General features: G+C 23.5%; 2 protein-coding genes across 2 annotated transcripts; one reads left to right on the forward strand and one right to left on the reverse strand.

The window, feature by feature from the left end:
- Positions 1 to 4,819: 4,819 nt before the first annotated feature.
- Positions 4,820 to 11,601, forward strand: LOC122511803 (cyclin-dependent kinase 7). Its single transcript, XM_043627294.1, has 5 exons — positions 4,820 to 5,049; positions 5,396 to 5,455; positions 5,544 to 5,652; positions 7,110 to 7,555; positions 11,017 to 11,601. The coding sequence occupies exons 1-5, from the start codon at positions 4,996 to 4,998 to the stop codon at positions 11,365 to 11,367; spliced, it is 1,020 nt and encodes a 339-aa protein (XP_043483229.1). The 5' UTR covers positions 4,820 to 4,995; the 3' UTR covers positions 11,368 to 11,601.
- A 1,039-nt stretch (positions 11,602 to 12,640) lies between these two features.
- LOC122511225 (receptor-binding cancer antigen expressed on SiSo cells) lies at positions 12,641 to 16,830 on the reverse strand. Its single transcript, XM_043626358.1, has 4 exons — positions 16,409 to 16,830; positions 16,165 to 16,317; positions 14,145 to 14,258; positions 12,641 to 14,005 (listed from the first exon to the last, which is right to left on the reverse strand). Exons 1-4 carry the CDS (start codon positions 16,571 to 16,573, stop codon positions 13,814 to 13,816), a joined length of 624 nt encoding a protein of 207 aa, XP_043482293.1. The 5' UTR covers positions 16,574 to 16,830; the 3' UTR covers positions 12,641 to 13,813.
- Positions 16,831 to 17,087: the final 257 nt, after the last annotated feature.

Consider the following 17,087-nt stretch of genomic DNA (forward strand, 5'->3'; position numbering starts at 1 on the left):
ATCACTAATTTATTTTTCATTCTTTCGATTTTAATCCTTTCATTTCTAGTTTGATGGTAGAAAACGGTTATTTTTTTCAAAAGCGTCAAAATGGCGTTCGTCTCTTTTTTTTAATCAACTTTCGCTCTCGTCCGGTTGATTTTCGCGGTTTTTCGACCGACTGCATGTCCAATTTATTCCAATTTCCTATTTCCCAGGATTAATTAATAGAAAATTATGGGAAGAAAGGAAAAATTCTCCTCACGATGCTTATTTTCACAATAAACCGATTTTCTTCCTTCACGAGTTTTTTTTCTACACTTCCATCGATCTTCAAATTTCATCTTTAAAAAGACATTTTTCGATTGTAAATTTTAAACAGATTTGACACAACAAAACACTGTTTTAGGGGTAGAAAAATGTATTCCTTTGGTTTCCTTTTTTTGAAGAAAGAATAACTGGAAGAAAAAGTGATTTTGAGAATATTGATGGTAGCACGAGGATGATGATGATTTCCTTGGGGTGACACGGAGTAGCTAGCGTTTCATTGGGCGCGGTTTGACTGGCGACTCCTGGACGAAGTGTCTTTGCCTGAGCCTCCACATTGCAGTTCGAAGGCTCGCTCGCGCTGCCTAGGCCTGCTTTCGAAAAGTAACGCGGATCATGTGACCAACGACGTCACGCAGGTTGTGAAACAGGTGAGTCGTCTCCCTCTCGCCTTCTATATACTATAAACGATAATTCTTTTATGAGAAGAAAAAAAACACTCACACACGTAACGTAGTAAACGTCATGTGCGCTACTGTTTTCAACTGTGACACTCTTTTAATATTTACCTTTTAATTTTCGTCATCTTCTTCGCTCCAATTTCTTCTGAGATCTTTTTTTGCTGATAAAAATTCTTTTTTAGGTTGAGGGTCATCGAACACCGGGACGCCAAGTATACGTAGCAACCAAAGTGTTGCTGCTGTTGTTGTCATTAAAAAAGCGTCGCGACGCTTGGCAACGTGATTGAGCGCGACGTCGCTGTATTTTAACGAAGGGCGTATTCGTAATATTCTTTATAATGACGAAAACTTGTCAAGTTTTTCTTCTTTTTTTGTCTTGCTTTCTTTGTTTTCCATCACCTGCGAAAAAAAGATGTAAATTTAATTAGAATAACGAAGATAATTTCTTTTTGTTTTTTAATCTTAAATTCTTCTCACTAACTCTGTTAACTAACTCTAGTTAAAAGAAACTAAATTTTGGTAAAATCTTGATTATTTCCATCCACAATCAGTAAAAAAAAAACTGATTATAAGTAGAAAATAAATAATTACAGTGGAACCTCGATTATCCGAATTCTGTTATCCAAACTGAAAATCATTTTATCCGAACTTTTTTCTTATATTAAACACAAACTTTAAATTTTTGCATTTATTGGTACAAAAATCTTATAAAAATAAACAATTTATTTTTATTGACCAACCACTGATTTTTAATGTATGTAAATACCTATAAAAAAAAGACATAAATGCTATTTAATAGTGCAAAATAATTTAAAAACTTGAATTCGTTGCATCGAGGTTCCACTGTATAAATAAAAAATTAGTAAATAACTACGAAAATAGTCAAATTTCACTAATTGAATTATTTAATAAATTTTTTTTAGTTATTTGGACATAGCCTAAAAGAATGAATAATAATTACTTATTAATAAAATATTAACTCATTAAAAACATTAATATTTTGTAATTTTTTCAATTCTTATTAATTTTTACATCAATGACTAATTTTTTACTATATAATTAGTTACTCGTTAGTTACTTTAACATTTCTTTAGACAAAAAAATTATTGAATTTTTGAAAGTATACAATTGGAAATAATTAAATTTTTGTAATTGAAAATATTGAAAAAAATTGAATTTTTGTATAATTTTGAAATTGAAACTATTGAAAATAATTGCATTTTTGAAAGAATGTCAATGAAATTATTAAAAATAATTGATTTTTTGTAAACTTGTAATTGAAAATATTGAAAATAATTGAATTTATGAAATAATATTTGAAAATAATTGAATTTTTGAAACTATGTAAATTAAATTACTGAAAATAATTAAATTTTTGTAATTTTGTAATTGAAAATAAATGAATTTTTATAATTACACACTTCAAAATATTGGAAATAATCAAATTTTTGGAAGTTTGTAATCGAAAATATTTAAAATAATTGAATTTTTGGAATATTGTAATGAAGATATTGAAAATAAATGAATTTTTAAATATATTTAATGAAAAATATAGAAAATAATTTAATTTTTGATAATATGTAATTAAAAATAAAGAAAATAATTGGATTTTTGAAAACATTTAAATTAAAATATTAAATATAATTGAATTTTCAAAATCTGTTATTAAAAATATTTATAATTAAATTTTTGAAAGTATGCAATTAGAAATAATTAAATTTTTGGAAGTATGTGAATAAAAATATTAAAAATAATTGAATTTTTTAAATTTTGTAATTGAAAATAATTGAATTATAAATATATTTAATTAAAAATATAAAAAATAATTTAATTTTTTAAAATATATAGATAAAAAAAAAAGAAAATGATTAAATTTTTGAAAACATTTAAATTAAAATATTAAAAATAATTGAATTTTTAAAATATGATATTAAAAATAATGATAATAAATTTTTGAAAGTATAATTGAAAATATTAAAAATAATTTAATTTTTGGAAGCATGTGAATGAAAATATTAAAAATAATTGAATTTTTAAAATTTTGTAATTGAAAATATTGAAAATAATTGAACTTAGAAAGTATATGTAATTGAAGATATTGAAAAAGTGGAACTTTTTAAAACATGTAATTAAAAATAAAGAAAATAATTGAATTTTTGTAAACATTCAAATGAAGATATTGAAAATAATTGAATTTTTCAAAAATTTGTAATTGAAAATATTGACAATAATTGAATTTTTGAAAGAAGATAATGAAAATAATTGAATTTACTAATTAAATAATAAATAATAATAAATTAATAATTAATAATAAATTAATAATTGAAGGTATTGAAAAAATGTGATTTTTGAAAATACGTAAGTAAAAATAAAGAAAACAATTGTTATACTCAAAATATTTAATTGAAAATTTTGAAAATATTGAAACTAATTTCTTGAGACAAAAAACATTGAAAATCTTTTATATTTTCAACAATTTAAATAATTAAAAGTTGTATTTGAATAAAAATTACAATTTCTTTTGTCAATAAGAAATATATTTGTTAAATTTTAATTTATGTTATACCTAAATAATTTATTTTTATTCAAATGCAATTTTTAATAATTATTTAAAATGCTGAAAATTAAAATCTTTATGCTTTCTCTATAATCGAATTTAAAATTTATCTTTTTCATATATAAAATACAAAATGATGACTAATTTTTGTTCCGATTCTTTGTCGGATTCTTCCCGTTAATATATAATGATCCTATCATCACGTCCCGTCTCTCTGGACCATCATCACACGGTCTTTTTCTACTTCTGACGATCATTTCTCGTCTGATCTTCCTGGAATTTTCCACTTAAACCCAAACTTTCATTATAATTTCATTTGTCACAGAAAAACACAAACAAAAAAAATTTTAATATGTCAATAACTCGCTTGTCTTTTCATACGTTTTCAAATTTTATTCTTTTACCATTTCAGCATATTTCAGCGATAAAAAGAAAAAAATGTTTGATTACCGTCCTCTTTTATTTACAAATTATACAAATTTCAAAAATTATATACGTAAAAAAAAAATTATAAATTTTAAAAATATGTGTAATTTCAAAAAAGAAAAATTGTATTTTATAGTTTATATTCAAAACAACGATTACTTTTGTTAATGATATGAGTTTACTTTCTGTATTCGAAGAAAATAAACATTCTTTGAACTTTTACGACAATTCGAGCAAATGAACACTCGAACAAATAAGTATTCGAACCTTCGAACCAATTGAACAAATTATTTGCACTTTTCAAATTTAGTTAATCAAAAAATGTGAAGAGTACATAACCTAAAAATATACACACTTTGTGTGTCAAGCGTGTCAAGAATGTCAAGATTCAAAGATGAAGGAGACGATGCTTTTCAATTTAAATGAATATACCTTTAACATTTATCTCCTTTTTGTATATTAAACATTTCTCCTTTGTATTATTATTTACCGTTTCTAGAACTTCGTATATAGAACAAAAGACTAGGTATTTGCATCGCTGGCTCCTGGCTCATAAAATAAAGAAATCGCGAACAGCTATCAGTTAAATAGTTAAAACAGACAATTTACTTTACTATTAAAGTAAACTCTTTACTATTAAACAGCGATTATGATTTAAAGTTATCCTTTTCTGCAATTTAAATAGTTAAAAATATAAACACCTACCTTGTTCTTGTATCGGTCGTAAAGTTCCATCCAGTTCCATCATTTTCCATTTGTAACGGTGAAAAATGTAAATTGTCTGCAGCGTCTGCAGTATCGTCTATAGTGAACATAGTGAATAAGATAGGAAACAATATCTGCTGTTGTCCACTGTTGTCCCCATAACCGAAGTGTTTATCATTTTTTGATAACAATGCTTTTTAAAATGACAGTTATCACTAGTGCATGTAAAAAGAAAAATAGTTGTTGTTGTGGAAAATTCCCGAAGGTGGCGTAAAATGTCAGTGTCTTCTTTAAGGTGCTTTTACAATATTATATAAGGGTACGATCACATGTTCCAATTGACCAATTCATAGTAACTAAGGCTGCGTTCACATCACTACGCTGCGTGGATCTGCCTTTATGTTTCAAACATGCGTCCGCAACTTCCCAGCCCTGATACAGTTGACACATGTTAAATGACATGTGTGAATTACTAGGGATATACTTTTAATAATTTTATTTAATATTTTACTATTTAAGTGCTTTTTAAGTGTCTCGATTAATTAAGAAGGAATTATACTAATTGTAGAATTTAAAATCTATGTACTCAGAAAGTAAGTGATGGCAGAAAAATTACGAAGATATGAGAAAATCGACTTTTTGGGAGAAGGACAGGTTAGTAAAATCGAATTATAAAATATAAATGTTTTTATAATTTTTCCAAAATAATTACTTATTTACCATTCATTATCTTATTATTTAGTAACAAGAACTTAACTAATTAGTATTGCAACTATTATAAAATGTTATTTCATCTTTATTGCCTTTGCGTGCGTCAAATCAAAACTAGGTTATTTTATAGAAAAAACCGAGAGTAAATTTGAATTATATCTTTATAATTCTGCTTTTAAAGGAAATTTAGAATTTAAACTAATAATTTAGTTACAACAATTTTTTATTGTTAACTGCTTTTTTAAATAAATTAATTTTGTACTATGACAGTTGGCAATTTATTTTTCAGTTTGCCACTGTTTACAAGGCAAAAGACACCGAAACGAGTAATATCGTTGCAGTGAAAAAGGTAAAAAAAATCAAAAATTAACACCTTTAAAGAAAATATTAAAAGTTGGTTAAAAATTTATAACTGTAATTAATTTAATTTCTCATAGATAAAAGTGGGAAGTCGGGCAGAAGCCAGAGATGGCATAAATCGAACAGCACTGAGAGAAATTAAGCTTCTACAAGAATTAAAACACGATAATATTATCGGTTTATTAGGTATAAATATATTTAGAATTTTCTTTTTACTTTATTATGATTTGTTTTTAACTCAAATATTATTATTTTTACACTAACAAATAATACGCAAGAAAAGAAGAAAAAAAAAACATTTTTCGCAAGAATTTCATAATTCTCATAAATAATAATATTTTTATAGCAATTCAATTATTTTCAATACAAATTTAATAAAATTTCTCGAAAGAATACAATTATTTTAAAAAATTTTAATTAAATTCGATTATTTTCAAGAATTTTAATAAAAATTCAATTATTTTCAACAATTCTAATAAAATTCTTCGAAACAATTCAATCATTTTTATAATTTGTAAAATTCTTGGCAAGAATTCAATTATTTTCAAAACAATTTTAATTGAATTCCTCGGAAGAATTCAAATATTTTTTAATATTTCCATAAAATTCAATTATTTTCTAAAATTTTAATAAACTCTTCGAAACAATTCAACTATTTATATAAATACTAAAATTCTTTGCTTGAATTAAATTATTTTTATTCTAATTTAAATAAAATTACAGTTCACGAAAGAATGTAGATAACATTTTCCCGAAAATTCACATAAAATTCAATTTCAACAAGAATTTAAAATTCTCTAAAAATAATTCAATTATTCTCAAAATATTTTTAAAAATTCTATAGGAAAATTAAATTACTTTCAATGCAATTTTTAATATATTCGTCAAAAAAATTAAAAGAATTTAATTATTTTCAAATATTTCTATAAAATTCTTCAAAACAATTCAATTTATTATTTCCTAAAATTTTAATAAATTCTTGGGAACAATTAAATTATTTTTATATATATACAAGAAAATTCTTCTCAGGAATTTAATTTATTATTTTCACGAAGTTGAAGTTCACAACGTTGATCAACAAAACAAATTTGTTTAATGCAATCAAATATCTTTAATTAATTTACTAAAAAATGAACAATTTTTTTTCGTTGATCAACGTTGTGAACTTCAAACTTAGCTTATTTTCAATTCAATTTTAATAAAATTCAATTGCTTTCAAAATTTTGAATTAAAAATACTAAAGAAACTCCATTTATTTTATAAAAATTCGAAGAAATTTTTCAAAAGAATTTAATTAGGATTTTTAAAAATTGTAATAAAATTCTTCGCGTGAATTCAATTATTTTCATAAATTAAAAAATTCTTCGAAGGAATTCAATTATTGTCTTCAAATTTTTTGATAAGATTCTTTGCAAGAATTCAATGGTTTTCAATACATTAATTTTAAAATTGAAAATATTTAAAAAGAAAAAATTTTAAAAAAGTTAGGAAACAAAAAAGCAATGAACATCAAATTGCGAACAGATTACCGGATTAATATAGAAGATTATTATCATTATTATTATTATTACATTATGTTATTTTATATATTCTTATTATTTTTATTATAGAAAGAAATAATGAATAATAATTTTCAATTTCAGATGTTTTTGGTTACAAGTCAAATGTGTCACTTGTTTTTGATTTTATGCACACCGATTTAGAAGTGATAATTAAAGACACAAATATTGTGTTAACGGCGGGGAATATCAAGTCCTACGTGATTCAAACTCTAAAGGGTCTCAATTATCTCCATTTCAATTGGATTCTTCACAGAGATTTGAAACCGAACAATCTTCTTGTGAACAATGAGGGGATTTTGAAGATCGGCGATTTTGGTTTGGCTAAATTCTTTGGATCGCCAAATCGAATAAATACTCATCAAGTAGTGACAAGATGGTACAGAGCACCGGAATTATTATTTGGTGCTAGACTCTATGGAACTGGTATTGATATGTGGGCCGTTGGTTGTATTTTAGCGGAACTATTACTACGTGTACCATTTTTACCAGGAGAATCGGATTTAGATCAATTAACTAGAATATTTCAGGTAATTTTCTTTTTTATTTTTCTGGTACTTTTCCAACTACCAAGCCTGTGACTTTCTCGACTACTTTAAAAAAAATGACACTTTTTCGACTTATTTTAAAAAAATGATACTTTTTCAACTTTTTTTCTAAATATTGCAACAAAATGACACATTTTCAGTATAAAAAATGCAACTTATTTCGATTTTTACAGTGTGAAAAGTATAAATATAGACAAATCATTAAAAAATGATTTTTGTATTATTTTTAATCGACTAAAGCGACTTTTTTTTTAAAGTAGATCCGAAGCCTGAACAGGGTTGCCACGATTTTGTTCATTTCAAATTCCCTGACTTTTCCAGGTTTTCAATTATTTACTAAAATCATTAACTAAAATTCTTCTTTGAGAAATTTTCTTGAGCATAATTCAATTATTTATTCAATGAAAAAAAAGTTCGCCAAAACTATTTCTGAAATCCACTTATTTGCAATTCAATTTCATGAAATTTTAAGAATTTGAAAATTATTCAATGAAATATGTATTCTCAGATTAAACTAATTTCAAAAAAATGTTCATAATAATTTTTCAAACAACTAACTTGTTCGGAATTTTTAATTAAAATTTATTAAAATTCAAATTTGCTAGAACTTCAATTTTAAACCTTTTGAATTTTTATAATTACTTTTTGTAATTTTTGTAACTATAGAAAATAATTAAATTCTTTCGAGGAATTCAATTCCAATTGTATTGAAAGTAATTGAATTCTTATAAAGAATTATATATAAAAGTTGTTAGAAAATTATTAAAAATTCCTCAGAAGAATTTTATTACTAACCCTTTGAGGACCTGTGTTGCATTTAGGCAACATGAACATAGAAAAATTTCGTATGACAAACACTAGTCTTCACATAAAAAACTTTAATAACTTTCCCTTAAAAGTTTGCTTAAAAATCAAAAATCGCGATTTTTTAAGAAAAAATTTGGTCCTCAAAGGGTTAAGGGGCCGTCCATAAACCACGTGGACACATTTGGGGGGCGGGGAGGGGGGGGGGGGGTGAATCAAAATTCCACGTTTGTCCACGAAGGGGAGGGGGGGTGTTAAAGCAAATGTCAACGTGGACATATAATCAAAAATATTTCCAAAAAAGATATCTTAAGCTTAATCAGGATGATCATAAGTTTCAGTTAATCAATTTCCCTGACAATTTACTGACATTAAAATTAATTTCCCTGACAAAATTCTTTTTACAGGAAAATATGAATGTTCACGGAAAATGAGTAAAATTTATGATTTTAATTATTTTTTAAAATGCTACTTATAACCCTTCCTGAATTCAATTATTTTCTACAATGTCAAACTAAACCTTCGTCTCTGAATCAATTAATTTAAATAATTTTCTGAAAGTTCTTCTAAAATTCTGTTATATTTCAAAATTATTTTTGAATTTGATTGATAAATTTTATTTAAAAATTTTAAACATGATTGTTTCCTCTAAAATGTTAAAAATAATTTTAAAATGTTATTTTTTTGTATATATTTGAATTTTTGAAAATATGTAATTGAAAATATTGAATTTTTAAAAATTAGAAGCTAATTTTCATTAATTTTCATTTTTAAATTTACCTTTAAATATTTTTTATTCTTCAAAAATTGTAACAAAAGACTTGAAATAAAATAATTATTTTCAATGAGTCGAAAAAAGTCACAATTTTCTTAATTTCCCTGACAAACAATTTTTTCCTGACATTTCCCTGACTTTACAGACATTCTTGCTTTGAAATATGTTCAAAAATAATCTTTTTTATTTTTTAACGTACAGGAGTACAAAAAAACTTATTTGTTTATTTTGCAATATCCACGTGGACAATTGTATAGGGGGGAGGGGGTTTAACAAATGTCCACGACTGTCCACAACGGGGGGCGGGGGGGTCAAAAATTGGTGAAAAATTGTCCACGTGGTTTATGGACGGCCCCTAATGAAAATAATTGAATTACTGCGAACTTTTTCAAAAAAATTATGAAAAATTCAAATTATAAAGATTTTAATTTCAAATCTTTTCAAAATTCAATTATTTCTAAAAATAGCAAATAGTAGTAACTCCTTCAAAATTCAATTATTATCTAAAATTTTAACTAAAATTCATTTTTTAATCAATTTTTATTAGAAAATTATATACGGAACTTGAATTATTTAAATTCACTTATTCAATTATTTAAATATTATTTAAAATCGAATTTTCATAAAGAATTTTATCAACAAAATTTTAAATAATTGAATTCTTTTAAAGAATTGTTATATTTTTAAGAATAATCACATTTTTTTAAGAATGCGAATAAAATTGGAATAAAATAAATTGAAAACCTGCAGAGAATTCTATTATTTATGAAAATAATTGAATTTTTGCGAAGAATTTTATTAAAATGTCTAAAAATTCATAATTGTTTTCTTTCGAAATTTTTAAAAATAATTGAACTTTTGCTAAGAATTTTATTGTTTATGAAAATATTTGAATTCTTACAACTAATTTACTAATTATTTTTAAATAATTTAATTCCTGTGAAAATTTTTAATATTTGTAAAAATAATTTAATTCTGCAGCAGAATTGTATTAAAAATAATTAAATTTTTATAAAAAGTGTTGACAATAATATTGAATTCCTTGGAAGAATTTTATTATTTTTATTTATATGAGAATAATTGAATTACTCGGAAGAATTTTATTATTTATGAAAATAATTAAATTCATCGGAAAAATTTTGTTATCTATGAAAATAATTGAATTCTTCGGAAGAATTGTGTTTTAAATTTAATTATTAATTATTTAAATTCACTTTCAAAGAATTTTTATATTTATAAATTTTATATTATATATTGTTATTATTATTTATGATAATAATTGAATTCTTTGGAAGCATTTTATTAAAATTTTTGGAAATAATTAAATTTTTGCGAAGAATTCTTGATTATTTATGAAAATAATTAAAAACCTATAATATAGAAATTTATTATTTATAAAAATAATTGAATTCCTGGTATAAATGTTATTCTTCATGAAAATAATTGAATTATTGCGAAGTTTATAAAAAAATTTGTAAATAATAGAATTTCTGTGAAATTTTTATTATTTAATTAATTTATTAAAAATTGAAATTTTCTAAAATTTCAAATTAAAACCTTTCGAAGTTCATCTATTTATGAAAATTGTAAACGCTACTCTTTTAAAATTGAATTAATTTTGAAATATTTAAGTAAAATTAGATTTCAAGAATAAGCACAATAATTTTTCAGAATTCCGATTAAAATTCCCTGATTTTTCTAGCTTTTTTCAAGGTTTATAAATTTCCCTGATATTTTCAGTTTGCGTGGCAACCCTGCTGAAGTACTTTTCGGATTTCTTTTCTTAATCAAAAAAGTTTAATTTCTAAAATCAAATTCTTTTAGAATTGTAATAATTTATAAAAATGAATAATTTAATTTTCAGACTTTAGGAACGCCAACCGAAGAAACTTGGGCTGGAATGACCGAACTGCCCGATTTCATTCAATTTAAACCGTTTCCGGGTACGCCACTTAGACATATATTCACTGCTGCCGGTGATGATCTTTTGGATCTTTTGGCATGTCTTCTGAATGTCAATCCAAATGAACGATGTTCATGTGATCAGGCACTGCAAATGCCCTTTTTCAGCAATAAACCGGCACCAACGCCCGGAGCAAAATTACCTCTGCCAATGTCCATCAGACAACAACCAGAGGAGAAGCCTAGTCTTAAGAGAAAATTGTTAGAATCAATGGAGGGAGGTGCGTCATTAGCAAAAAGACTTCAATTCTAGCTGGTATATTATTTCCTATTATCTAATTTATATTTTTTTTGTAAATAAATTTTTTATAATAATTATTCACGTAAATATTGTGATCAAAATTGACTATAATTTAGAAATTGAAATTTTCGTTTAAAAATAATCATTTTTTGATTCTTCGTCCTTAAGTATCGTGTGAATATAACAATTGTACAGTTAATTTCTTGAGAATTTCAATAAAAGTGTTTTATACTATTTTAAAATCAATATTTCGATTCTAATTATCATATAACTGGAAACACTGGAAATATTATTAAGTTTGAGAAGAATTCTAAAGTTTATTTCTAAATTTAATTTATTGTTTCTAAATCAAACTTTTTGAAAAGAAACGAATTCTTTAAAAGAATTTCATTGAAATTTTTAAAAATAATTGCATCTTGTCGAGAAATTGTATTAAAATTTTATTGAAAAAAATTGAATTTTTTGGAATAATTTGAATTAGTTATGAAGATAATTGAATTCTTATCGAGAAATTTTATTAAAATTGTTTCAAAACTAATTGAATTCTTATAAAGAATTTTATTAAATTTCTTGAAAAGAATTGAAATTCAGCGTCGAATTTTATTAAAATTTGTTGATAATTAAATTCTTTTATGAAAATTAATTAAAACTGTATTAAGAAAATGTCAATTGAAATTATTGATAAGAATCTTATTAAAATTTTTGAAAATATTGAAAGTAATTTAATTCTTATGAAGAAGTTTATCAAAATTTTTGACAATAAATGAATTCTATCTAAAAATATCATTAGAATTTTTAAAAATAATTGAATCTTTTCGATAAATTATATTAAAATTTTATTGGAAATAATTTAATTCTTATAAAGAAGGAATTTTATCAAAATTTTTGAAAATAAATGAATTCTTTCAAAGAATAAAATTGAATAAAATTGCATTAAAATTTTTAAAAATTGAAATTAAATTTTTTATAAAAAAATCTTTTTCCAACACGAAATTTTATTATCAAAGATTTTAATAAAATTCTTTCCAAGATTTAAATTATTTTCATAAATAACATAATTCTTCTCAGCAATTTAACTAATTTAAAAATTTTAATAAAACCCCAAGCAATTATTAAATTATTCCAAATTTAAAATTTTAAAAGGTACAAGAATGTTGGTAACATTTTATACACCCGGCGAGAGTTTAATTATTAAAAGAAAAATAATTTTAAACTTTAAATTGATCTGAAAAATTAATAATTCAAAAAAGAAATTGGTTAATTAGGATTCAATAAAAATATTTTAGACAAGATTAACTTCTTTTATTACAATACAAACTCATAAGAATATTAAACTATTAAGAATATTTTATACAATAACGCTTAAAAAATTAATTAAAACAATAATGTCATTTGTAAAAAAAAATGAACAAATTGACATTCTTCAGGAATGTGAACGATATTTTTTATACAAACTACGATGATATTTTTACAGTATTTCTAAAAAGGTTTTGAATATAAACTCTTTTTCTTGATCTTCTTTTACAAAAACTGTTGTTTTCTTTATAAATGTGACATTAAAAATGGAAGCAATAAAATGTGTCCTGTTCATAATTATATTTAAGTCAAAAGTTTTTTCGTAAATTAGAAAATTAGAAATAGCATTCCAAATGCAAAAAATCATCAAATATCGAATAAAGAAAGACTAGAATATAATTAAAGGAAATACTGTTCATATAATTTAAATAATATTGAATATAAAATTTGAAAGAATTTAAAGAGTTAAATAATTGGTAAACTGTAATGCTAGAATATAAAATTATTTATACATTGAACTTATTTATCAGTCCATAAAAAACGAAGGGAAAAAACAAGTTTAACAAAAAGAGAAGAAAACTTGATTAGAACATTGAATTTCCTTCTATTTAAAGTTTTTTTTTCTCAAATCTTTATAAATTCTCCTTAAAAAAAACTTTACAATCTTCTTCAAACTTTCTGTGAAAGAAAACAATTTTGTGCTAAAAAATATATTATTTGTGCCCTAAATATTCTATTCGTGCTCAAGATAAAATTTAGAAATTTTTTTTTTATTTGGCATTTATGAATGAAACATGAATTACGCAAAAATGTTGAAATATTTTCAAGGCGATTTCTTTTTTTTGTTTATACAGTAGAAATTTGATTATTATTGATGGTAGTAAAAAATACATCATCACTGGAGTTTATTATCTGCAGTCTTTTTCTTCGTAAGGAGCGATTTAAATTTTTGCGAACTATATTTGATTAATTATAAAATTAATTAATTTCTGGAATTAATTAATTTCTATCGAATTCCCACTCCCCGTGAATTTCATTTTTACATTTTATTATTTATGCGATTATCGTGTTTCTTTTTGCATTTATGTTTATATTTCTGTTCCATTGATAGGAAATTTGATAATTCATTAAAGCCTCGATAATAATCGTGTTGAACGTACGATCAAGATGTTATTTTTGCTCCAAGTAATTGTGGTCTCAAATGTTTTTCCAATCTTTTCTTTTGTTGCTCGAATAATCGTTGTTCACGCTCTCTCTTTCTCTGCTCTCGTAAAACTTCCGTTGGATCGCTAAATTCTCCTGCAGTTTCTTCCTCCCAACCAGTTGCATTTTCTTCCCATTCTTTAAGTTCGCTCTAGATGCATTAGGAAAAATGAAAAAAGATCATTTTAAAATTTCAAAATAAGAAAAAAAATAAAATTTCAAAAGAAGGAAAAATATAAAAAATGTAATAAAAGTTTTAAATAGAAAAATATAATAATAAATCAACATACCGTTGGCAGGGGATCTGTCATTATTTCGAACTTTGACGAATTTTTATTGACATTCTCAGTCTTTTTATCTCTAATTAAAACTTTTGTTTGTTTTGTAATTTTTGGTGTCATATCCTGGAATAAATTATGTTCGAATTATTTTACTAAATTTGAATCAACTCTTGAGATTTTTTTTCTTTTTTTATATGTATTTTTTATATTATATTATATATAAGAATGATTAATTATTCAGGGTTGCCACAAAAATTTGATTTTTTATTTTTCACCGACTTTTTCCTGATTTACAGACAGAACTTTGATTTTTTTCCTTACCCCAAAGAATATTTTTAATTCACTCTAAAAATTATTAGATTCTTCTGATTGTTATTTGAATTATTAGAATATTCTGATACATTTATTTGCGAATTTCTTTAATTTAAATATTATTCCTGATTTCAATTCAATTATCATTTTCTAGAATTTTTAATTAAAATTTTTTTATTAAATTTTTATCTCCTTTTTGGACAAAGTTCTTTGAGAATTTTAAAATATATTTAAAATAAAAACTTCAAATAATTCTAAAAAAATTTGTTTAACAGAATTGTTCATTAAAAGTAGCTAAAAATTTTAATTGTAAAGTTCTTCGGAAGATCAACAGTTTTTTGTTGTAAATAAATATTTAATCATTATTATTATTTTTTCACACAGGAATTAAGGTTTAAAAAAATTCCAAATCCTTTGAAATTCAATAAATTTATGAAAATTACTACTGTAACTTCTCAAAAATTATTTTCAACATTTCAATTCAATTATTATCTTCTAGATTTTGTATCTAAAATTCTTCTCCAATTCAATTATTTTTAATAATTTTTGAAAAAGTTCCTTAAGAATTCAATTATTTTATCAAAAATATTTTTGAAATCCACTAGTTTACAATATTTAATTTCATCAAATTTCAATAATTTAAAAATTTTTTAATTAAATATACATTCAAAAATACAACTAATTTAGAAAAAAAATGGAATAAAAATGTTTTAAAAAAAGCTAACTTTTTCAGAATTTGTAAATAAAATTTTTGAAAATTCAACTTTTCTAAAACAAAAACTTTAGAATTTTTGAAACTTTTCTGAAATTTTATCTATATTATTAGTTAACATTTAAAATATTAATTTAACACTCTAAAATATATAAATCGTTACTCATAAATTATTGTTGAAAAACTAATTAATATTGATACAAAATACGTTTGTTTAAAATTTATTTTCTTAAAAAACAGAATTTTATTTATGTCCACGTCTTGTTTTATGTAGAATTAAAAAATTAATTTTTAGAAAATTCATACCGCTTTTGTCCAAATCAATTCAAATCTTTATTAATTCAGATTTAAAGAATAAGTTGTGTGATAATATTATTGCAAAAAAATTTTTAAATTAATTTATTTTTCATAATTTTGATGTGAAATTTTTTTCTATTTTATTCTATCTTTTTATAACTTTTCATATTATTTTTTGCAATTTTTGTAAATTCTACTGAATAAGTAATTGAATCTCATGCGAAGATTTTTATTACATTTTTAGAAAATAATTAAATTCTCAAAATTTAAGTTAATTAAAAAATAATTGAATTCTTGTTGAGAATTTACTTAAATTTTTAAAAATAATTGAATTTCTGAGAAGAATTTTATTATTATATATTTATTATTATTTATTATTTATTAAAATTTTTGAAACTCCAATTATTTTTTTGAATTTTAGAATAAAATTATTGGCAAAATAATTAATATAAATAATAATTTTTCGACAGTTTTTCGAGAATTAAATTATTTAAAAGAAATTCAATTTCAAATCTTTAAAGTTCTATTATTGTTAGAAATAGATAGAATTTAAATTATTTTCTTTTTTCTCAAAGACTGTCGACAACAAAACTCAGTGATTTCATTATGAATTCTAGAAATGGAATATTTTTCCACTACATCTTATAAAATTCCCTGACTTTTTCCTGAAATATGACAACCCAGTTATTAATTTAAAAATAATCTTACTTCGAAAAAATTTGCATGTAGCTCTTCTTCTGGAGATGGAGGTTTAAAAGCTTGCTGTCGGTATTGGTCAATTTTTTCCTGAATGGGATTTATCGGTTTATTTGAAATAACCACAACTGGATTTTCTTCCCACTGTTCCCATTGCACTAATTCCTTGAAAGAGAATTTATGGTAAAATTAATAAAAGATGTAAATAAAGAAATAAATAAACTTTTAGAGAAAACAAACGAAAAATGTAACTCACTTCCCTATTATTGGGTCGGTCAGGAACAACTCCGACAGCGGACAGTGGAATTGAATCACAAGAAGACCTTCTTCTTCGTCGAAAACAACACATGGCACGTCTAAATGCACCAAGTATAAGAAGAAATAGGGCCTTTAGCCGGTTTATTAAAAATTGTATAGCCATTTTTCGCGCACTTGAACCACTTGAACGGAGAAACTAACCTATTTTTTAATTTTCTGCCACAACGACAGATTTTTATTTACCTTGATTTAAATGAGAAATAGTCTCCTTCTGAGAGACGAAAATTAAGTAATTGCTTACATGTTGTTAATTGGCAATTTTTAACTATATATTTTGGGAGTTTAAATCGTATTATTCTTTTTTTCCAGGAGAAAATATTCTAACCTTAAAATATCCTTCCAAGGTCAAATTATACAAAGCAGTGTTGGGTAGGTGCTTAATATTTAAAGGCCAAAAGCATTTTTCAGTATTTTCACGTCGAATTTGTCTTAATTCCACACCAATTGTAAATTTGTGATAATTAAATTCATAATGATTAATTTAAATTCAATTAATAATAGTTAATTGTCTTTGGAATAAGATAGAAAAGGAAGGAGAATGTCTCTCCTTTAGTCCAATTGACTGTGTTATTCTGAACGCACCTTAAAGTTGACTGAAAATTGGTATTGAAGAATTG

Source organism: Leptopilina heterotoma, unplaced genomic scaffold, assembly GCF_015476425.1.
Source record: "Leptopilina heterotoma isolate Lh14 unplaced genomic scaffold, ASM1547642v1 Lhet_121, whole genome shotgun sequence".
NCBI lineage: Eukaryota > Metazoa > Arthropoda > Insecta > Hymenoptera > Figitidae > Leptopilina > Leptopilina heterotoma.